The sequence below is a fragment of the Mesoplodon mirus genome (assembly GCF_964341445.2).
Source record: "Mesoplodon mirus genome assembly, chromosome: 9".
Taxonomy (NCBI): domain Eukaryota; kingdom Metazoa; phylum Chordata; class Mammalia; order Artiodactyla; family Ziphiidae; genus Mesoplodon; species Mesoplodon mirus.
In genome coordinates this window covers 29,510,499-29,533,365 of record NC_138985.1, presented here as the reverse complement: position 1 = coordinate 29,533,365, position 22,867 = coordinate 29,510,499, and the positions used below count along the sequence as shown (strand labels likewise).

Sequence of the window (22,867 nt, the reverse complement as noted above, 5' to 3'; positions counted from 1 at the left end):
AGAGCCTCGCCCACCAGACTGGACCCAGGTCACGGAGGGTAAAGCCTGCCTCACTTCTGAGGTGCATGATCCATGGAAGGCTGCAGCTGCCTGCATGACTGATCATGAGTGTCCCACAGTCCAACGCACTGGACACACTGACCAAGGGGCAAACATCCAGGTTCCCTGCTGCAGGACAGATGTGACAACCTATCAATGCATCGAATCTTCATGGACCCCATGTAAGCACCCACAAAGGAAGCGCTGCCATGGGCAAAGCCAACAAGCATCTCCACTAGAGCCTGACCCCCTGGTGATGGGCGACCAGAAGAGACTGGTGCAGCCAAGAGGACGGCCTTTGGAAACCTATCCGCATCCCTGGTGAGCACGTAGTCAGGAATGTGATGGAAGCAACACAGGAGATGCGTACACGGACACTGAGCACCTGCTGAGCGTAAGGGATGGGCAGTGCACACGCAACTCCACCTCCACCTCAGCGCTAATTCTGCTAAGGAATTAGTGGGAGTTCCTGGGCCAGTTTTGCAATTTTTCTTAAGTTTGAAATTATTTCAAAATAAAAAGATTCTTAAAAACACACATCAGGGCTTCCCTGGTGGCGCAGTGGTTAAGAATCCGCCTGCCAATGCAGGGGACATGGGTTCGAGCCCTGGTCCGGGAAGATCCCACATGCCGCAGAGCAACTAAGCCCGTGCACCACAACTACTGAGCCCACTTGCCACAACTATTGAAGCCTGCGTGCCTAGAGCCCATGCTCCACAACAAGAGAAGCCACGACAATGAGAAGCCTGCGCACTGCAACAAAGAGTAGCCCCCGCTCACCACAACTAGAGAAAGCCTGCACACAGCAACAAAGACCCAATGCAGCCAAAAATTAATTAATTAATTAATTAATTAATTGTTTAAAAACCAACTTTTAAGTGCACTTTGGAAAATAAAATCCAAAATTATTAGCAAATGCCATTTTCATCTACCAGCTTGGCAAATATTCAACAGCTTGGAAATATGCCATGTGGGCAAAGGTATTAAAAAACAAGATATTAAAAAACATCATAAATTGCTGTTAAGAATAAAAACTAGGAACTTCCCTAGTGGTCCAGTGTCTAAGACTCTTCCACACTCCCAATGCAGGGGGCCTGGGTTCAATCCCTGGTCAGGGAACTAGATCCCACATGCCACAACTAAAGATTCCACGTGCCACAACTAAAGATCCCGCATGCCACAACTAAGACCCCGAGCAGCCAAATAAACAAACAAATATATTTTTTAAAAAAATAAAGAAGAAGAAAACCTGGGACAATCACTATGGGGAACAATGTGTCAATATCTATAAAATTACAAATGTACGTATGCTTTCCTGGTAATTGCATTTTCAGGAATTAATCCTATAAATACATTTACACACATGTGAAAGGTTGGTAGAAAGCTAATATCTGCATTTTTTGTTAGAGCAAAATGACAACCTAAAAGTCCATAAACAGGCTACTGTTTAAATGAATTATATTAATCCACAGGAGAAAATGCCATTCAGCTCTAAAAAAGAACAAAGAAACTACATACCCATAACGAAAGAGCTCCAGAAAATACTGTCAAGAAAAAATAACACCGAAGAGGTTCCTATTTGCAAAAGAGAGGAGTAGATTGTATCAGAATAACTTTCTCACCAATCAGGGTTATGAACTCTAGGATCCAGAAGTAATAGCACCCCAGTAGCAAGAAGCACATCTACTGACCAGATCTTGGTTTCTAAGTATCATTTCCACCAAGCACAACCAGTGCTCCTGGGACAAACATCAAGCTCAGGGCTGGACAAGAAAGTATCAGATGAACCTGGAGCATCCTGTTGTGGCAAACGTAAGCAAGAACTCAGAGAGTACTGGGGGGCTTCCCTGGTGGCGCAGCAGTTAAGAATCTGCCTGACAGTGCAGGGGACACAGGTTCGAGACCTGGTCTGGGAAGATCCCACATGCCGTGGAGCAACTAAGCCCGTGCACCACAACTACTGAGCCTGCGCTCTGGAGCCCGAGAGCCACAACTACTGAGCCCACGTGCCACAACTACTGAGCCTGCGCGCCCCAACTACTGAGCCCACGTGCTACAACTACTGAGCCTTGCGCCACAACTACTGAGCCCACGTGCCACAACTACTGAGCCTGCGCGCCACAACTACTGAGCCCACGTGCCACAACTGAGCCTGCGCTCTAGAGCCCGCGAGCCACAACTACTGAGCCCATGTGCCACAACTACTGAGCCTGCGCGCCCCAACTACTGAGCCCACGTGCTACAACTACTGAGCCTGTGCGCCACAACTACTGAGCCCACGTGCCACAACTACTGAGCCTGCGCGCCACAACTACTGAGCCCACGTGCCACAACTACTGAGCCTGCGCTCTAGAGCCCGCGAGCCACAACTACTGAGCCCATGTGCCACAACTACTGAGCCTGTGCGCCACAACTACTGAGCCCACGTGCTACAACTACTGAGCCTGTGCTCTAGAGCCCGTGAGCCACAACTATTGAAGCCCGCAAGCCTAGAGCCCATGCTCCGCAACAAGGGAAGCCACCGCAGTGAGAAGCCCGCGCACCGGAATGAAGAGCAGCCCCCGCTCAACACAACTAGAGAAAGCCCGCGCGCAGCAACGAAGACCCAACACAGCCAAAAATAAATTTAAAAAATAAATAAATTTATTTTAAAAAAAATACACAAAGCCAAAATGAACTGAACTACAGGGAGAAACAAGCAAACCTAAAACAATAACTGGAGACTTTAACACCCCCCTTCTCAATAACTGACAGAATCAGCATACAAAAATTCAGTAGGAAACAGTTTGGCAGCGTTTTACAAAGTTAAATATATAGTTCCTATGTAACTGGGCAATTCCATTACTAGTTATTGTCCAAAAGAAATGATAACATATGTCCACACAATGGGTCATTCACAGATGTTCACAGCAGCTTTTCATTATAATACAAAACTAAAAAGAAGCCAAATGTCTGACAAAAGGTGACAGATAAACAAATCGTGGTATATATGTACCATAGACAACTACTCAGCAATAACTGATACACACATTATGGATGGATCTCAAAAACATTATGCTAAATAAAGAGGTTCTTGCACACAAGTATACTGTGTGAATCCATTTGTATCAAGTTCTAGAGCAGATAAAACTAATTCAGACAGCACTAGTGTATCTTGGAAATTAATCCAAACAGCAATAATCTATAGTGGAAATACAGAACAATGGTTGCCTGGGAAAGGGACTTCCTAAGAGGTAGGAAGGGACCTTTCTGATTGAGGATTATGGTCTATTTCTTGGCAGGGGGGTGGGTTACACAGGTGTACGCTTTTGTCAAAATTGAGCTAATGTACATTTAAGATGTGTCCATTTCACCATAAACTTTACAGCGAAAGAAAACTGTAAACAAATACTGAACTCTAGTTAATGATATGCATGCTGAAGTGTTTAGATCAAAGTGAACTGATGTCTGCAATTTACTTTGAAATGCATCAGAAAAATAAAATGGGTCGATGGATAGGTAGAAGGATGAAGAGATGGGTAGACATGAGATAAAACAAATATACCAAACGTTAATGGTAGAATCTAGGCAGTGGGTATATGGGTATTTGCCATAAAATTCTTCCAACTTTGGTGTATTCAAAACTTTTCATAATAAAATGCTTGGGGCGTGGGGGGCGGAGGAAGCAGACTGTGGCTGTAGACTCCTCTTCCGAGAAGTGGCGCTGAAGATGCACATGTTCTATGTGGAGGCTTAGAACACAGCCTGAAATAGGTCTGACATTGGATGTACCAGGGGCAGGTCTGCTTCAGCTACTATGCATGTTTCAGAACATAAAATGTAAGAGCTATTTAGAGCGACACCTCTACCGGCAGTAATAAAAAACTTAGACACAGTCTGACCCAGAACATTTCCTGACATTGACAAGTAGGATAACATACTTGACACGTACGTCTGTCCAAGGCCTTAAACTAATAAAACTGTATCCCCATCGTGTAAACGGCAAGGGGAAAATGGAATATTCTAAACCACACCTGACTGTGGAGTTAATGGTAACGACACACAGGAAGCATATTAGAGATCTGGGGGAAAAACTGCATGTCCTTTCAAACTATAGAATGAATAATAAAGATTCAAGCAAATAAAAGTTTCTTCTTCTCAGAGTCACAAGTAACAACACAGGTGAGCCAGCATCTCCCACACCAGGTAACACGACAGGGTCAGACTGACCATTTTTCTCACTTTCAGAATTCAAATATTCTTTCCGCCTCCTGGGTTACAAGATACACACCGCAGTTCGCCGTCCTAAGCCTCGAACAAAAGCCCAAATTCCAACTTCCTACTGCACTCATTAAAGAGGATTTCTTTTCATGGCACTGAATACATCTAATGCCTGTGATCAAATGCCCTAATTCTTAACGCAATCCAGCAGAAAACTGCTACTGTTCAGGCACACTTCGGAGGAACCTGTAACATTTTTGGGACCAGCACACAGCTAAGAAAAAATGTCCTTTTTATTTCTACTAAATCGACAAATCCAAATCTAAACTCTGTCGCAACTGCATAACCATTAACGCTGAGTGTCACATCTGAAGAACGGCCACTGGCCTTGGACTGAGGGATAAGAAAGGGCGAACGGAGCAGTCAAAGTGCCCACAAAGAACACGGGGCAGGACAATGGCACGGAGGCTGGGCAAATGTGGCTCAGCCCAATCCCCTGCTACAGACCCTAGGTCACATGACCACACTGAGTGTGTGGTTTGCGGCCCACACAGAGCACATGCAGGTGGTCCCGCCACTCTGAGTAGCTCATCCACGTCTAGGGCGACAGTGGAGACCAGGTCCTCAGAACCTCCAGGCTAGAATGAGACCAGGTCCCACCGAACCAGTCCTAGCAGAGGACTGACTGCATTAGACTCTTGTCACATCAGCATGATGTCTAGGGTATGCTTCAAAATAACCCACTGCCTTAATCTGCCTGAACAAAGCACCACAGACCTGGCAGCTTCAACAACAGTTATTTATTCTCTCGCAGTCCCGGAGGCTGGGTGTCCGAGACCAAGGGGTCAGCAGGGCTGGTTTCTCCTGAGGCCGCTTCCTCAGTTTGGAAACAGCCATCTTCTCCCTGATCTTCACATCATCTTTCTACTGGATGCACATCCCCGGTGTTTCTTTGTCCAAACTTCCTCTTCTTATAACGACACCAGTCATGTGGGATTAGGGCCCACCCTAGTGACCTCACTTACCCTTTTTTTTTTTTAATAAATTTATTTATTTTTGGCTGTGCTGGGTCTGCATGCAGGCTTTCTCTAGTTGCAGCAAGCAGGGGGCTACTCTTTGTTTCAGTGCACAGGCTTCTCATTGCAGTGGCTTCTCTTGTTGCGGAGCATGGGCTCTAGGCGCACAGGCTTCAGTAGTTGTGGCACGCGGGCTCAGTAGTTGTGGCATGCGGGCTCAGTAGTTGTGGCATGCGGGCTCAGTAGTTGTGGCGCACAGGCTCAGTAGTTGTGGCGCACGGGCTTAGTTGCTCCACGGCATGTGGGATCTTCCCAGGCCAGGGCTCGAACCCGTGTCCCTTGCATTGGCAGGCGGATTCTTAACCACTGTGCCACCAGGGAAGCCCAACCTCACTTATCCTTCATCAGCTCTTTAAACGCCCTATCTCCAAATGCAGACCCATTCTGAGGTGCTGGGGGGGTCAGGGCTTCAACATATGAGTTGGGGGCACGGGGCATAGTTCAGCCCATAACACCTGGGGAGCAGGAGTGGATGAGGAAAAAGTGTACCTGAAACAACCTGCCCATGCATTGATGATATCTGACATTGTGGCATTTGAATCTGCATTAGAAGATTTTCTCTACACTTGTACTTGATGTCTTCATAACAAAAAGGTTTCCTTATTCACTCTTATCAAATCACACTTCCTAAGATCCATCCTCGTCTGTCCTCTAAGCTCCGCTTCAAGCTCTGTGGCCACAGACCTCATCTGTCTCCCCAGCATCTGCACCTGGCGCACAGTCAGTACCAGCGAACAGTCCTTAAAGCAATGAATGAAAACCTCCAATGGCTTCAGCTGCACCCGGGACCAAAACCAACCCTACACACACACACACCCTGGGCTCCAAGCCCTCCCAGCACTTCAGGGCCTCAGGCCCCACCTTGCCTGCTTCTGTACATCACATGCATGGTCTCCCAGGTGGAAAAGGCTGATGCCTACCTGTCTCTCCTGATATGAGGGCACTGGCCTTCTCTCATTCTCTAACATGGTGTGAGCAGCTTACTCTCCAAATAAAATGAGATGGCCTCAGCCCTTCTCACTGTACTAAGCATGTAACAGGCACCCAAATAAATAAATAGGATGATTTCACACCAATCGGCTAAATCTACAGTACTTAACTGCATCACACCACAGAGTGGTGATGAGGATGGAGCAGGTGGGTCATTCTTGCTGACAGAAATGAAGAAATAAAAGACGAACAGTTAACTGCAGTGACCAAACCTACTAGGTACAGAAGGCACTTGTCCTTGACCTCATAGGGCAGAACACTGACAGCCCTTCCCATTCCAGAGCAGCCCCCTATTGCAGTACTATTGGTCATAAAAACGTCTTCCTCTCAGGGCTTCCCTGGTGGCGCAGTGGTTGAGGGTACGCCTGCCAATGTAGGGGACACGGGTTCGTGCCTCGGTCCGGGAAGATCCCACATGCCGCGGAGTGGCTGGGCCCGTGAGCCATGGCCGCTGAGCCTGCGCGTCCGGAGCCTGTGCTCCTCAACGGGAGAGGCCACAACAGTGAAAGGCCCGCGTACCGCAAAAAAAAAAAAAAAAAGTCTTCCTCTCAAACGATGCTCAGAGCAGAAACAGAAAAGTACTAGAAGATTCTGATGTGCTTTCTGAACCTAAATTATCAGGATCAGTGGGTTATCAATCTGACTGAAGAAGACCAGGGAATTTACAGTTCCTAATGCAGAAAATTAATAAATACATGATACTATGTAAACGGTAATTCTCCAAACCAGAAGAGGAATGAGCCTCATGTTTGCTAGTTATTCTGGACTCATCTACTGACGGCCTGACGTCTGGTCTCCACCAGATACCTCCTGCAGTGGTCTTCTGGCCTCCTCACCACAAGGTGCAACACTGCCACCAAAGAATCACTGTGACAACTATCCAAGAGGAAAGAAAACAAGGTGTAGGGGCCCAAATTCACTTTGTTAACCTATATTATGGCTGTGACACCTACAGAATCAATATAGTTATAAAAGCAATTTAGTAGGTCATGACCAGCAGCTTAAAAAAAAAAAAAAGAACAGAATAAAAAAATCAGAGTGCACGGCTTGTAGTAATAATCATTTCTTTAAACTTTCATTTCAGCTATACAAATACTTACACATATGCACACATACCTGTAGAGAAGGTATGGCTGCCTGAGGGCTGGTCTAGCTCAAACTCCCACTTCCTCACAGACACTAGCTAAGGGATGATTTGGCAAGTACATGGGCTGATAACTGGGGACCCATAACCTAGAGGAATTTTTTTCTCCCCTCTTTTCTTATGGAAACTTCAAAAATTCACAAAAGTAAGCAGAATAACGAATAATGAATAACCACTGCCAAAGCATTCAGCTATCTCCCCTCTTTTTTTTCTAGTCTGAGTAAAGCAAATCTCCGAAATCATATTGTTTCACCTATAAATACCCCAGTGTATATGTCTATCAGATCAGAACTTGACAAAACATTACAAATATTACACCCAACAAAATTAATAATAATGCCTCATTATCATTTACACCAAGTCCTACATTTCTAGGGTACTTTATAACCTTTGTTTTTTTTCATTTAAAGAATACAAATAAAACGACCAATGTAAAACTATTTAGGGTTTCCCTGGTGGCGCAGTGGTTGAGAGTCCGCCTGCCGATGCAGGGGACACGGGTTCGTGCCCCGGTCCGGGAGGATCCCACATGCCGCGGAGCGGCTGTGAGCCATGGCTGCTGAGCCTGTGCATCCGGAGCCTGTGCTCCGCAACGGGAGAGGCCACAACAGTGAGAGGCCTGTGTACCACACACACAAAAAAAAAAACTATTTAACTTTGTTCAGGCTGAAATCATGGCTACCTGTGGTGCGACCTATGCCCCGAGAGCAGCAGAAGCAGCAGAAACCGGGACCTGAACAAGGCTGAGGGCCAAGGGTGACTTCCCACAACTGTGTCTTCGCAAAGGCTGTGATCCGCATCTGAGTCAAGTGTTTTTATAAAAATGCACATAATCCAACTCAAGTGTACACCTAAGCTTCCTACAAAAAGGAATTACATCCTAACAGAAGAGTATCAAAATGCATGGAACCTGGGTCTGCTCTGTAAGGAGGAAGCCTCAGTCTCCAAACCCCCAAGCAGGAATGGTGGCCTGAAAGGTACCAGTCACTCTGGGGATGTTCAGGCAGGAGAGTGACCTCCATGGTCATTCCTACTCCCCAGGTCCCAGGCCTCTGGCAGCTAGTGGACTTCTCTGTCCACACGTCCATACCCCAGACCTCCCCATCTCCTCATCAGCTCCTCCCACACCCCATCACCCAGCACCTTCCACGGGACATTACTGGCTCCTGTCACCCTCATCGTATGTGCCAAGGTAGCCTGAAAAGGACAGGGCTGTACCTGTGCACTTCATATGAAATCCACTCTGGTCTACTGGTTCTCTGGCAGCTCGATGAGTCCTGTCCTGAGGAAATAGGCCACGTTAGAACAAGCCTGAATAACTGCTTGACAGAACACCAAGACAAGCATCTGAAGACCTGAAGAGCCTATCGATCTACATTTTTAAAGGCTTAAATCTGCACTTTTTGAGGAAGCTAACTTGGAAAGAGAATTTAAATGTCCAAATGGTACTTTCATAAAACTATTAAGTCACTACTCGCCGCTTCAACTTGAATTTGTGTGTAAGTTTTACAATCGATAGCTCTAGTTAATTTACGATATGAGAACAACTTAAGCATCACATTGACTGAGTTGGAGATGACCTCACGTTGAGTGGGGCAGCAGAGCAGGAAGGTTCTACTGGCTTGTGATTGGCTGAGAGCAAGAGGTAAAGTGTGCTAAGTCGTGGCCTGGATAGAAATCTATGCCCCAGAGCTCTCTGTCTAGCCTGCCTGTAGGAAAATGAGATACGGCAGCGGCAGAGTACACAGAAAACACAAACCTCCTGGCTTAGGCAACTGTGGAATTAACTGGTTCTCTCCTCTAATAGAAAAAATGAAATGTATTAATATTCTCTATGGCTGAATCTTTCCATTGCCCCCACTATAAAATTCTTGAGATGTACTGGTTCTATTCCAAAAGCTCAGGAATGTCTTACCACTTCTCTGTCTCTCTCAATATGCTGAATGTTCAAATGTTTCTTCCAGAGCTGGTTGAAAGTTCTGGGAAAAATTCATTCTCATCCCTCCCCATCAGACAGGCTAGTACCCACTTGAAGGGAATAACTCTCCTTAGCAGGCATCATTTGGACTGATTGTGGAAGATACCGTGTGGCTAGGATTGGTCCTCTGCTAGGACTGAGCCAGCTTATCTACAGAATGCTGGCAGCCAAGAGCACTGGTGACAGGGCTTCTCCTATAAGGGCCCTGGCCCACCTGCTTATCTGTGACAGGAAAGGATGCAACTGACTACATTTCTTGTGAAGGCATCTACCAGCTTTGGTAGAAACACTGAACTCAGCTTTCCCCCTTTTTGGTGGGCAGCATCCCTCTGGGGTCTAATGCTTGCAGGCTGAATCACTTTCTTGAGCTGTTTTCCAGACTTAAACCATCTTTGTAGGTAACTGCAACTGATACTGCACTTAAATTACACATGTGTATTAATAACCTAACAAAACAATGAACAAAGAAAGTGACAGAAGAAGCACTGCACAATCCCCCGAAGACCACCTGGCTACACTTCATTTCAAATACCTTTGTAAAATGGGACACCTTGTGATGAGTAATCGTCAACTGAAGGACACAGCTGGCTCTGAAGAGCAGAAGATCAGAGGATTTATCAAGGTCTGTTTTAAACTTGCACATAAAAGTGCACACACATTCATTAAAACGAAAATAACAGGTAAGACACTTCGATTATAAAGCCTGTATTTGAAATGGATTTCATTGAAATCCATTCTACATTTTAATGATAGCTTATCTCACATGGTTATTTGTCTCCTTAAAATGCTGAGTTTCTTTATCAATTACTCTAGCTTGTAATTAAAGCCACATTTTAAAAATTACAAAGACTAAGGAGCCTCTTGAACTGTGTCCTAAATCCAACTGCCAAATGTAACGTCACTGAAATCACTCAGCTGGTATTACTCAGCCCGCGCCGGCCGGACCGGACCGTGAACGGGCTGTACCATGAAGTTTTTGCTTCTACTTGGTACCCCAATATTAAAGTCAACTAAGCAGCAAATGTTTCTACATTAATCTTACACCCCATTTTCTCAAGATGCTAACCCTGGAAAACTTTCTGGTCCATAACGGGGTCCAGCTCCTCTGCAGCCCCTGGTCACTGACCCGCGGGGAAGGCCATGTGCAGAGCCTGGGTTTGGGGGAGAGTCACTGACCGGAAGGGGCGGAAAGGCGTGGCTCCTTCCTCCCCCGCGCGCCCGGCCGGCAAAGGACCACCTAACCCCATTGTCCAGGGGCTCGCCTCCTACTCCATCGCGCGGAGACCGACTCCAGCGACCCTGTCCCGGGCCTGACCGTGCGCCGTCCACCCGGGGGCCCCGGTCTGCCCGCCACGCTCACCTCCAACAGTGTGCGCCCCCGGGCCTCCCCACGCCAGACTTCCAACCTGGGGCCTCCCCACGCCGGACTCCCACCTCGGAACTCCCCTTGCCGGGCCTCCCTACGCCGGACTCCCGCCCGGGACCTCTCCACGCTGGAGTCCCACCAGACTCCTGTCCCGGACCTCCCCACGCCTAGCCTCCCCAAGCCGAACCTCCCAAATCAGAACTCCCCTCCAGGGACCTCCCCAAGCCAGACTTTCCCACGCCCCGCACCGGCAGACCGACGGGCGGCCCCGGGGGACCCTCCCGTCTTCCCCTCGCCCCCCGAACCCCAGCCCCTCCGCCTTCCGCCTGCCTCGGTCTGGGGTCCAGCCCGCCCCCCACCCGGCCTTCTGGAGGACGCGCCCCGCAGGCTCACCTTCTTGCCCTTCTTGCCCTCTTCCTCCATGTCGCCGCGAGCGGCCCCCGCGGCCCGGCCCGCCCCGGGAGCCCCGCGCCGCCCGCTGCCGCTACATGCTCGCCCGGGCCCCGCGGCTGCTGCCGCTCCTGCGCCGCTTGCCTGGCCGCAGTCTCCGCCCGCGGCCGCCAGGGGCCGTCCGCGCCCTGCACCCGCACCCCTCACCCCGCACTTCCGGGCCGAGGGGGCGGCCCCGCCCCCGCGAGCATGCCCCTCCCCGCGTGCGCACGCCCCTTCGGCCCACACGCCCCGCCCCCAACCCTTGTGAGCGACCGAGAAAGCGCCTGCCCTCCCCACCCCTTCAGGACCGCGGGAGCGCGCCTGTCGCGCCCCTATCCCGCCCCACGCCCTTCAGGGAGGGCCCAAGCGCGCCTGCCCCGCCTTCAGCCCACCCTCCCGTCCCCTCAGGGCCAAGGGAGCTGCTCCAGCTTTTCAATTCTGCCGCCATCTTTACGGCAGCCAACTTCCCAGCCTGCCTGGCGCTCAGGGAGAGGGAGCTCAGGCCGACAGGAAGCGGAGGACGGGGCCGGTGGGAGAGGTGGAACCTGTGGGGAAGGGCTGGACGGGAAGAGGGTGGGGTGTGGGTCTATAGGAGGGGGCCTGTGGGAGGGGAAGGCGGGGTGACAAAAGGGGCGGGGCCGTGGATGGGAGTGGCCGGCGAGAATAGAAGGGCGTGGCCTGCGGGAAACCGAAGGCGGGGCCTCCTGGAGGAGCCGGGCCTTGGGGAAGGGGCGTAGGACCCACTCCCTTTTCTTTTCTCCCTTTGCCTTCCGTTCCTGCGGCCACAGTGAAGCTTTTTTCTAAGACTTCGTCTGTTCCAATGTCAGACTTCCTTAGGCAAACCCGTCAGGAAAGTTTAAATACAACAGCGAGCCCATCCGGACCCTATCAGAATAAAACGTGGAACCTTAACAGTCACTTAGAAATAACTGCCACCTTTTACAGATGAGGTCCCAATGGGTTGGTTTGCCCAAAAGCACACTGCAAACTGGAGTCAGCAGCAGCAGCCCCACTATTTTGCCACTAGACTAAGCTGGCAGTAAGAACTTTGCAGCACAGCTAGAATGTAAACTGACACCAAACCAGTTTTTGTCTCAATTGATTTTTTTTTTTAAGAGTACTGTCTCCTGTGCCAGTGGTCAATATATTGTCTCTCAGCTCCACATTCACTCTCATTTCTCTTCGCGGGATGGAGCTGGGCCCTTTGAGCATTCCTCCTTTGCCAGGTGGCCCAGTGTGAAGCTTTGCCAGGAGAAACTGCTGGGAGGCAGTGCAGGAGGAAGGGGCTTTGCCACCTGGTTCCAGTGAGCTTTCTCGGCAGGCACCTGCAGAAAGAGGCCTCTGAAGCGCCTACCTCCCTACATCAAGGGTAGCTTCTCCAGCTCTGGGTTCTCCGAAGCACCTGGCTCTGCAGTGCGGGGCTTCCAGCAGTACCCAGTACCCAGCAGCTGGCAGATTCCTCCAGCACCCATGGGAAGTTTTATATCCGAGTGGTCAGCAAGACACCTCCATCAACAGTTTTCCAGAGGGTGGACTTTAGCCAGTTCTGCCAGCACTTCTCTGCCATTCGGTGAGCTATTCTCTCTCCAACAAAGTCTGGCCCTCAGCCCTGGGCAGGCGGGGAGGGGGTCTTCCCTAGACACTCAGCCCTCAGAACAGTAGCTGCTCCTTACACCTACTATTTGTTTTTATTTTATTTATTTATTTATTTATTTAGCCTACATTGGGCCTTCATTGCTGCGCGTGGGCTTTCCCTAGTTGCGGTGCGCGGGCTTCTCATTGTGGTGGCTTCTCTTATTGCGGAGCATGGGCTCTAGGCACACGGTCTTCAGGAGTTGCGGTGCGCGGGTTTAGTTGCTCCACGGCATGTGGGATCTTCCCGGACCAGGGATCGAACCCATGTCCCCTGCATTGGCAAGCGGATTCTTAACCACTACGCCACCACGGAAGTCCCGTCCTACACTTTAAATCAATTCTGACAATATCTACCTGGAGAGAGCATCAGATCTCACCGGATAAGGGCTCAGTCCCATAAGACTGCCCTGCCCCCCACTTCAGATGACAACTGAAAGTCCAGGTTGTTACCTGTGCTTCTGACCAGCTATAAATTGGAGGTTCCCAGGACCCCCTCCTTGGGTGCAATTAATATGCTAGAATGGCTCACAGAACTCAGGAAAACACTTTACTTACTGTTTACCAGTTTATTATAAAAGGATATGATAAAGATACAGATAAACAGACAAATAAAAGAGATGCTCAGGGTAAGGTATGTGGGAAGGGGTATAGAGCTGTCTTCTGAACACACCATTCTCCCAGCCACCCCCCACGTGTTCACCAACCTAGAAGATCTCCGAACCCCATACTACTGGAATTTTATGGAGACTTCATCATATAGGCATGATCAATTATTAACTCTATTTTGTCTCTGGAGGATGGGGAGGTGGGGCTGAAAATTTCAAGCTCCTAATCATGGTCTTTCTGGTGACCAGCTCCCATCCAGGAACCAGCGAGGAGCCCACCCAGAGTTGCCTCATTAGAACAAAGACATTCCTTTCACCCAGGAAATTTCAAGCGATGTGGGAGCTCTGTGCTAGGAACCAGGGGTAAAGGCTAATATAGGTATTTGCTATTTTTTCACAACCTGATCCTAGGCTGACTCTCCTCAGGCTGCTCCTACCCATTAGAACGCCTTTGCCTCATTTCCACACACACAAGTCCAGGCTTCAAGTAAAATTTTGCCTACTAATAATCAGATGGTGATAATTTTGGAAATAAAGGAGGACCAACTAAATGAGAACAGGCAAAGGCTATTTGTTCAGAGCTGGCTATAGTGAAGGAGTCAGCCACCATCACGTGCATCTGGCAGAGACCCAAAGGCAGGCAGAGGAGTGGGAGAGCTTCCAAGTGAAAAAGTCGGGGGTGTGGCCTGGGGAGGCTGGAGGTGGGCTACCTAGAAGTGGGGTATCCATGCGATCGATTGGAGGACTGTGTAGGGCTTTCTCTGGTTGGTCCTAATTTAGAAGTGGAAACAAAAATTAGGGAAGCTGTAAATTATTGGCAAAGTTCTGGCCATTTGGCTTGCTTGGAGGTTATCATTTGCTTTCCTGGATCGTCACTAGAGATAGCAGTCTGACTCCCCCCAAGTCTGACTTAACAACAGCCAGCTTCCTGGGCTGGCTACTGTAGAGAAGGGGTTGGTTCCCTGGGCTGGTTGCTGCGGTTTGTGGGTCAGAATGCTATTTTTGTAAATGGTCGGACCATTGTCTGTGTAGTCAGTCTCTTGTAACAGACATAAGGCTAGCTGCAGTGTTACTTGAGAACAATATTTCTGCCAAGGTCACACCTCAGCTGTAAAGTGTCCCAACAACCTCCTTCTTTGTCGTCATTACTGCTTTCTTACCACTTACTTCCCTAGCCTGCTCTGTGGCCCCATCCCATGAACAAAAATGACTGGGACCCAGTTACTAAACTGCCTGCACTTCATGAAAGCCACAATCTAGAGCTGATCCTCACTTCCCCTCTCCTCTCTTCAGAATTATTCAGTGCAATCCCAAACCTTACAAAACCCCTTTTCTACTCTTGTAATGAGAGGCAGCCCAGAATTCCCTGGGATTCTCCCTTGTTGCAGCAGATTAATAAAACAAACTTCGTTGGACACCTGGTTTGTCCCTGGTGGACTTACCTGTTAGATTTTATCACCCAACTCAAGTATCACCTCTTCCACTAAATCTTTGGATGAAATTTTTTCCTCCCCCGCTCCCAAAGCACTTTATTCATATGTCTCTGATGTTAACCACGTTAGGACATTCCTGTACTAGATCGTTAAGTTCCTGTAAAGATAGGGACTGTGTGGGATTCCTCATTGTATCTGAGAGTTCTAATGAGAGGAATGATGTGCACCAGGCCAGACTAAGATGGAAAGGCACTGACATCACCTGGAGATACCTTTGTACAGATGCTTCCGAGCTAGAGTTTTCAAAAAATCCCTGAACAACTGAAAATTTACCCTCAGTTGACCTGTTCAAAGACAGTTTCCTGGACTCACATCTTTACTAGATTCCAGCTCTTTATTTTTTTTTAAGTGAATCTTTTCACTGTTTCCAAGGCTGACTGCAGCTTTTTCCTTTTTGTCCCTCTCACCCATCGAGAACTAAATAGCTAGCAAATAACTACCTAGGTGTCTCTGAGTTGTTCTTCGACATATGCCATGCAATACTTCATACCATGCTGTGCATGTGACAAATCCAGTATTGAATTAATTAGTGAAGAAAAGAATTCCTTTATAGTTGATTCAAGTGAATTCTCAACGCATTTATAATATCCAGTTTCCAGGCCTGTAAATGATAAAGGACCAAACCAACGCTAAATCATAATGACCCCTTGGAAGTAGAGCCACCCTGTGTGCCTCCGGTGAAAGAAACCTTGTAAGCCCTACTTTGATACCTCCTTGCTTATTACCTTCTTTTTTATTTAATTTATTTATTTATGGCTGCGTTGGGTCTTCGTTGCTGCGCGCAGGCTTTCTCTAGTTGCAGCAAGCTGAGGCTCCTCTTCATTGTGGTGCACGGGCTTCTCACTGCGGTGGCTTCTCTTGTTGCGGAGCTCTAGTTGCACGGGCTTCAGTAGTTGTGGCACCTGGGCTCAGTAGTTGTGGCTTGCGGGCTTTAGAGCGCAGGCTCAGTAGTTGTGGTGCATGGGCTTAGTTGCTCCGTGGCATGTGGGATCTTCCTGGACCAGGGATCGAACCCGTGTCCCCTGTATTGGCAGGCAGATTCTCAACCGCTGAGCCACTGAGGAAGCTCCTATTGCTTTCTATGTATTCTTTCAGAGCCAAATCTCTGATTTTCTTTCCAGGCATACATCCCAATTGGCTTGGAAGAATAATGGAGTTACTCTTTGGAGATGTGGTTTTAGAAAAAGTTCTTTTCAATATTCCGATGAGTACTTAAGAAATTGCTGACAGGTCTGTCTCTCTTTGTGCCAGTCTCATGCAGCCTCCTAGTATAAGGCAATTGAGCTTTGATTATGTGGTTTTTAATGTTTTGGCATCCTTTTTTATTGCTTGGATAAAAGTTTCCATGGAACATCTTTCCCTTTCTAGTGAATTTTGTTATCATCTCAGAAAAAAGCTGTCCTTTTTTAGTCCTTGGCAAGCCCACCTTTTTTGGTCACACATAGACACCCACACTGTCACCCATGTTCTGACCCTCCATAACCAGTTACGTTCCTGGTTCTCTCGATTACATCATGGCAGAGTGACAGAATGGACAGAGCAGTGATCTGAGATAAAACAAACCCTACCAGTCTATGAGATCTTTTTTTTTTTTTTTGCTGTACGCGGGCCTCTCACTGTTGTGGCCGCTCCTGTTGCGGAGCACAGGCTCCGGACGCGCAGGCTCAGCGGCCATGGCTCACGGGCCCAGCTGCTCCGTGGCATGTGGGATCTTCCCGGACCGGGGCACGAGCCCGCGTCCCCTGCATTGGCAGGCGGACTCTCAACCACTGCGCCACCAGGGAAGCCCTCTATGAGATCTTGAGCAAGCCACTTAACCTCTTTGGGTGAATGTTAGTCTCCATGTGAGCAATCTGTTCCCACCCTATCTGTCTCATGACATTTAACAAAATAATGGGATTTGTATACTGTAAACCGCTTGAATGTATTTACTAGGTGCTATACATAAAATATGAGTTTCAAGTATTGCTCTGCTTTTCTTTACAGAGCCAAGTTCTTGCTTTCGTAGCCTTATATTCAAGACCTTTGACTATGTAGTTCTTATCCATTGCTCCTCATGGAGAGGACTCTACAATCCTGTTAATACTTAGCTGTATTTCCAACAAGCCACGCCCTTTCCCGTCTCAGTACCTTCCAATGCGCTTTCCTCTGCCTGCGTGGAAGAAATATATTTAAACCCCAAATTTCCTCCCAACCCAGAGAACCTCTCCACAAAGACAGAAGAGAAAGAAAAGCCAGAATGTGGAATGCGCATCACAGTTAAAAGGGACGCAAACACAGAACGAAACCCCACTCTTCCATATAGTTAAGAGCAATTTGGAGTCAGGTGACAAGTGGGCCCTTAGCCTCCCAGGACACTGGGAGATCAGAGTTTCTCCCCCTTGACAATAACATTTCAGAAAGAAATGTTTCCCAGGCCCTTGGGAAACAATCCTGAGTCGTGAGACTAGCCGTGGGCATATTTAGCCATTAGGGATTGACATTCCTTTGAAAAGGGCAGAGAATTCAATTCTAAAAGCAAAGGAGGTGTCTTCCCCTATTTTGAACAGGGACCTAGCGTCCAGCTTCTCACTTGTGCGACCTTCCGCCTGCACCAGCCTGCCGCGCCCAGCTCCCCGCTGGCTGCCGTCCTCCGGTTCCTTTACGAGGCCCGCTTCCCCGCCTTCCTGGGTCCCCCAGCGCCTCCCGGGGGTAACAGGAACGCGGCTCGCCCCGCCTCCACCAGTTTACTAGACTTCTGCTCTCGGCCTCACAAGGGACTACCGAGGGGCGCAGCTAACGCTCACCCAGCCTCGCCCTGGCGCCCCTCGTGACGTCATCTCCCAGGGCCGCGCAGGTCACGTGACGCCACGTGCGTCTGCCAGCGGGCGGCGGGAGCGTGCGCGGCTGCACCCATGGGTGGCAGTTGGAATGAGGCTGCTCCTGGGGGTCGTGGCCATCCAGTGCCATCAAGGGTCCCAGGCGGTGCCTGCCATCTACTGAGGCCAGGTGAGGGTCGTAGGGCGTGCGGGCCTTGCTGGGGTGTGAGGTGCGGGGCGCCGGGCCCAGCTGGAGCGGGCGCGCCGTCTCCAAGTTATTCCGCGCTTGGCCCCGTCGGTCCAGTGATCGTTGCGGGTGCTCGGCCCGGGCCGTTCCGTCCTGCGGTTGGAGGGGAAACAAGAGGGTGGTTCTAACCGAGCTTCTGAGGGTCCCGTTCGGAGTACACATGCGGCCTTGGCAGGCAGCGCCGGGAGGAATGGGCTCGTGGGTATAGCCTCCCAAGGGGCGAGATCTAGGGAGGCGACACGAGACCTTGCTTGAGCTGACCCCGTGCCCCCTCCAGGTGGACGGCCCTTGACTGCTCCGCAGCAGATGATCTGTAAGATGGCCTGGTAAGTGACACTGCTCTGGCCCCAGCTTCCCGTTCCCGGAACTGGGCCCGCAGTTCTTCTCCACCATTATTTCATGGGAAAAAATGCGGATCGAGTCAACTTTTGTGTCATGGTCTACAGTTCTGAGAAGACTGTGGAAGAAAAGGCGATTTTGTGCAATGAGGTGGTGATAAGGATATTTACAGGGTCGTAAGGAATGAAGTTAAAGTTAACTCCTGTCCTTTCAACTGCTTGACAAAGCTGCCTCTCCCAAGGCTCCTTCCCTTACTCCCTGAGCCAGAAGGGATTGCTGTCTGGAGTCCTTCCCTTCCTACTATTTGTCAGTTCTCTGTGTCCAGTGGGTAAACCCAAGTAGGCCTAATTCAACCCGTGATCTTTTGTCCCAGTTTCTGGTCCCGGCTGGTGCTCAGCAGGAGTACGGCTGTCTGTCCAGAGCTTTAGGGGCTGGAAGGAATGTGGGCTGCAAGCCTCCAGCGTGCTTGGGTCTGCAGTGACCCTGTGCATTCCTACAGTGCTTGCAAGAAAAATTTTGAAACGGTTTGAGGCCTTGCCCTGCTCCATCCAGAGCAAGGTTATAGAAATTTCAGACAGTTGCCTGCTGCCTTCCCTATCTGGTGTGCTGGGCAGCCTACAGATCTGTACTGTCGGATGCGGTGACCACTTGACACATATAGTTAAATTTAAAACTCAGTTTTTCATTTCCACTACCTACATTTTTAGATGCTCAGTAGCCACTTTTGGCAAGTGGCTACTATATTGCACCGTGCAGATTAGAGAACGTTGATATCTTTGCCGAAGTCCTTTTGGATTTCGGTTGTTTGCTCTGTTCCAGGCTTGTGGTAAATTTTATTGTATTATTTTATTATATCGTTCAAACAGAAGCCTTACAGAAGTTGAAAGTGAAGCTCAGAGGGAGTGGTAAAGGTGAAGTTAGACCAGCAACAGGGAATAAAGAGTAGAAAGGAATGATAGGGATGGGCCCTGCCCTTTGGGACATTACCATTTGCGGGTAAACCAAAGAGAACCAAAGGCTAAATTCTGCAGCGGTGGAACGGAGGGAGGGAGGAATGGAATCCAGAAGCGGGTAGGAAGTTTTGGTTCTAGGGAAATGCCATTGGGCCTTGCCTTGTGGTGAGGGCTGTTGGGTACAGGCAGGGATATGGCCAGCATGGTCATAGCAGGGCAGCACAGCTCCTATGCTCCTGCACAGCGGGGGTCACACCACACCTTCTCCCTTGAAGGTCAAGGCTTCTAGCAGATTCGGATCTCCCTCTTCAGTCCAAGTGCAAATGCTGAACACACCAGTCTCCTGGGGCTGCCGTCGGGACACTTGTCGGTGAGTCTCATGGTTCTGCAATCCTAGGAGCGAGGCACTGGCTGCCCTTTGACTTTCTTTTCAAAGATGTTCAAATAGACAGCCTGGGTATGTACGAGCTAGTACTTCCAGAGCAGAGAGCAGGGCTGCCCACTGTCGACTGTAAAAGATTTGGCTTTCCTGTGCTCAGGGTGCCTTTTCTGTGATGCAGCCCACTGCATTGTGAGTGCCTTCTGGCTCCCCTTGTGTCACCCGATGGGAAATGGGGCTGGTGGAGAACGCTGGTGTTCTGTCTACCTACTGCTGTGGTGAATAACCAACTGTCTTTGCTTTGTGTCTCCTACTAGCTTCCATGTAACTGATGGGCTACCTTGTCACGTGCCATTGCTGGGGGGGTATGTCAGACCATTCACAGTTCCTGACAGCACAGCCTCCCAACCCCCAACAGACTCTGCCCTGTGTTCCTGCTCCAGCTTCAGCAGCAGAAATCCCAGGATGTGAGAGCTAGGAGATACTGGAGAGATGATCCCTTCCGTGGATGACAGGTTATTATGGGGACTCTGCAGTGGTAAGTATGCAGGGTCTGGCCTAGCAAATCACTTCACTTCCATTTTATATGTGAATTTTCCTTAAGTCCCCTTGTCAAGAGGTTCAAAACCATCCATTTATTCTTACCTTCCCATATTGTAAGTCGGGTGATTGAGTCTCAGAAAGATGAATTGTCTTTAAGCTCCCGAGACTGTTTTGTGGACAGATAGTTGTCTACTATCTAGACCCGTGGAGCTCTGATTCTTCAGCATGGCATTGTGATTGCCTCTGTGGTTTGGGATTCAACCTGCAGCCTTTTCCCCAAGAATCTCCTAGGTCAGTGGTGTGTCAGCCTGGAAAGGGTGGGCAGCTACGAATTCTCCATCACAAGGGCCTCTTGGCACATGGTGGAGTCAGGAGTGGGAACTCAGGTTCGTTTCTGTTTGTTGCCACTCAGTAGCAGTTGGCAATGACAACAATCCCTGGCTATATCCTCACGTCACTGTATTTTAACAGCAGGCCTCCAAGTTGTTTCCTTGGTTTTTTTTTTTTTTTTGCGGTATGCGGGCCTCTCACTGTTGTGGCCTCTCCCGTTGCGGAGCACAGGCTCCAGACGCGCAGGCTCAGCGGCCATGGCTCACGGGCCCAGCCGCTCCGCAGCATGTGGGATCCTCCCGGACCGGGGCACGAACCTGTGTCCCCTGCATCGGCAGGCAGACTCTCAACCACTGCGCCACCAGGGAAGCCCTTCCTCGTTTTTTATAGATGAGGAAGTGGGAACTGAGGTGCCCACACTGACACACATGGTGAAGGTGCAGCAGAATTTGAACCCAAGCCTTTGCACCACAGTTCTCTGAGCAGGTTCAAATCCTCACTTGCTCCCCTTCCAGGAGTCAGGAATTTCTGGTTCTTGGCCCAGCTGAGGTGTGGGTGGCTCAGGGCCAGGTGTGCATGTCTGCATATCTGACTGTCCTTCTCTGACCCCAGGTTTCGGTGCCGTGTTTTCTGCTTCCAGAACAAGGATCTTCACTGTACATCAGGACCCAGGCCCCTCTGACATCTGCTGAATGAGAAACAAGGGATTTAATAAAACGGTGTAAACTTTGTAGTTCAGTCCAGCCTCTGTTTCTGTTTTCCATATGTTAGGTACAGAGAGGAGGAGGGCCCTCTCCTCCTCGAAGGAGTTTCAGCCAAGTTTGAGGGGGCCCCTGGGGTGTCTCCCACTCTCATTGCTTTTGAGACTGCCGAGTGGGTGGTAGGGCACCAGTCCTGGAGTAGCTTCCACTGGCTTGATGGCGTTCTCTGCCTTTTGTCCTCTTCACCAGCGTGGGTCAGACTCGGATACACACCAAAGTGCTGAGTCCACAGTGTGTGGATTGATACTTGTAGGATGAGTGATGCACCCTCGTGATCTATTTCATGTGATAAATAACTTCACAATAAAAGCCCATTGAGTTCAACGCTGTGACCTTTTCAAGGAATGTCAGCAGGTTAGGCCAAGGCCAACTGAGCTAGAAAAGATTCAGTGAGCTGCGTTTACATTCAGTTTGTTAGTGATGGTGTGAGTGGAAACGTAGCCAAAGGTCCCTGCCCCGCGAGTCACTGCAGCTACACCCTGAGGGGGTGGGGGCCGAAAGCCTCACAGCTCCGCACCGGGTACCAGGGAAAACACTCCTGGCAGCCTCCCGAGCGTCAGAGGATGAGCTGTGTGGCCTCTGTAGGTACATGCCGCTCCAGGGCACCTTGGCAGGGCCCTTCCCTGCAACTAAGCCAACAGTATGTATGCTCTGAGATGAGGTGAAGTAAAAGCAAATCCTAAGGTGGGTACAGTTGTGTAGGGGAACTGAGAAACAAAGGGACTGAGGACCTGCTTCAGAGGGCAATGGCACCAGCAAGGGCAGCCAGAGTGAGGGGCCATCGAAGGGACTGGACAGAGGGCGGCATCTTGAAATCGACCTAGGTCAGATGATGAGAGTGAAACTGCCGCCATTGGCGCCCGGGGGCACCTCCCTGCTGTCCTTCCGTCCTCACTTGACCACCTGTTTGTTCCACCTGTCACTGTGCCCCAACTTGTCAGACGCTACCCCGGGGAAGCTGCATATAGGGCCACCATTTGTCCTGCCTGAGACCAGCGGACCCAGAGGTCCAGCCAGACCCAGGACGGGGAAGGATTTCTGGTGAGCTGTCATTGGCCTCATAGACAAATGAGGCACCGGGTGGCAAATCCTTTGTGCCAGCTGTCAGTGGAGAGCACAGTCCTGACTGCAGTTACGTGCAGGGCCACACAGTAGCAGGGTCTAAAGCTGGGACTGGTTAACCCACGGGCCAACCCCCAACCTAAGAACAGTCTTGACATCTTTACATGGAAAAAAAAAAAAAAACCCAAAGGAAACTATTTTGTGACATGAATTCTTTTTTTTAAGCTTTTTTTTTTTTTTTTTTTTTTTTGGCTTTGGCTGTGTTGGGTTTTTGCATTGCTGCATGCAGGCTTTCTCTAGTTGGGGTGAGTGGGGACTTCTCTTCGTCGTGGTGCGTGGGCTTCTCACTGCGGTGGTTCCTCTTGTTGCAGGCTCTAGGCTTGTGAGCTTCAGTAGTTGTGGCTTGTGGGCTCTAGAGCGCAGGCTCAGTAGTTGTGGTGCACAGGCTTAGTTGCTCCGTCACACGTGGGATCTTCCCGGACCAGGGCTCGAACCCG

At 49.7% G+C, this 22,867-nt stretch overlaps 1 protein-coding gene and 1 long non-coding RNA gene across 5 annotated transcripts in view; one reads left to right on the top strand and one right to left on the bottom strand.

The window, feature by feature from the left end:
* Window positions 1-11,351, bottom strand: part of CCM2 (CCM2 scaffold protein) — a 55,794-nt gene extending 44,443 nt beyond the window's left edge. For 2 of the 4 annotated variants that reach the window (XM_082632851.1, XM_082632852.1), the window contains exon 1: window positions 11,187-11,351. Coding sequence is in view for 2 of the 4 variants with exons in the window: in XM_082632853.1 (XP_082488979.1) it covers window positions 11,187-11,216 (30 nt within the window). In the remaining 2 variants the exon portion in view is untranslated. The remainder of the gene's footprint in view (window positions 1-11,186) is intronic. The other 2 variants (XM_082632853.1, XM_082632854.1) reach the window with 1 other exon arrangement.
* Window positions 11,352-17,815: 6,464 nt separating this feature from the next.
* LOC309810674 lies at window positions 17,816-21,285 on the top strand. The gene is made up of 5 exons (XR_014295040.1): window positions 17,816-17,946; window positions 18,281-18,329; window positions 19,571-19,665; window positions 19,992-20,212; window positions 21,160-21,285. It is a non-coding gene; the product is annotated as an uncharacterized lncRNA (long non-coding RNA).
* The last annotated feature ends 1,582 nt before the right edge of the window (window positions 21,286-22,867 follow it).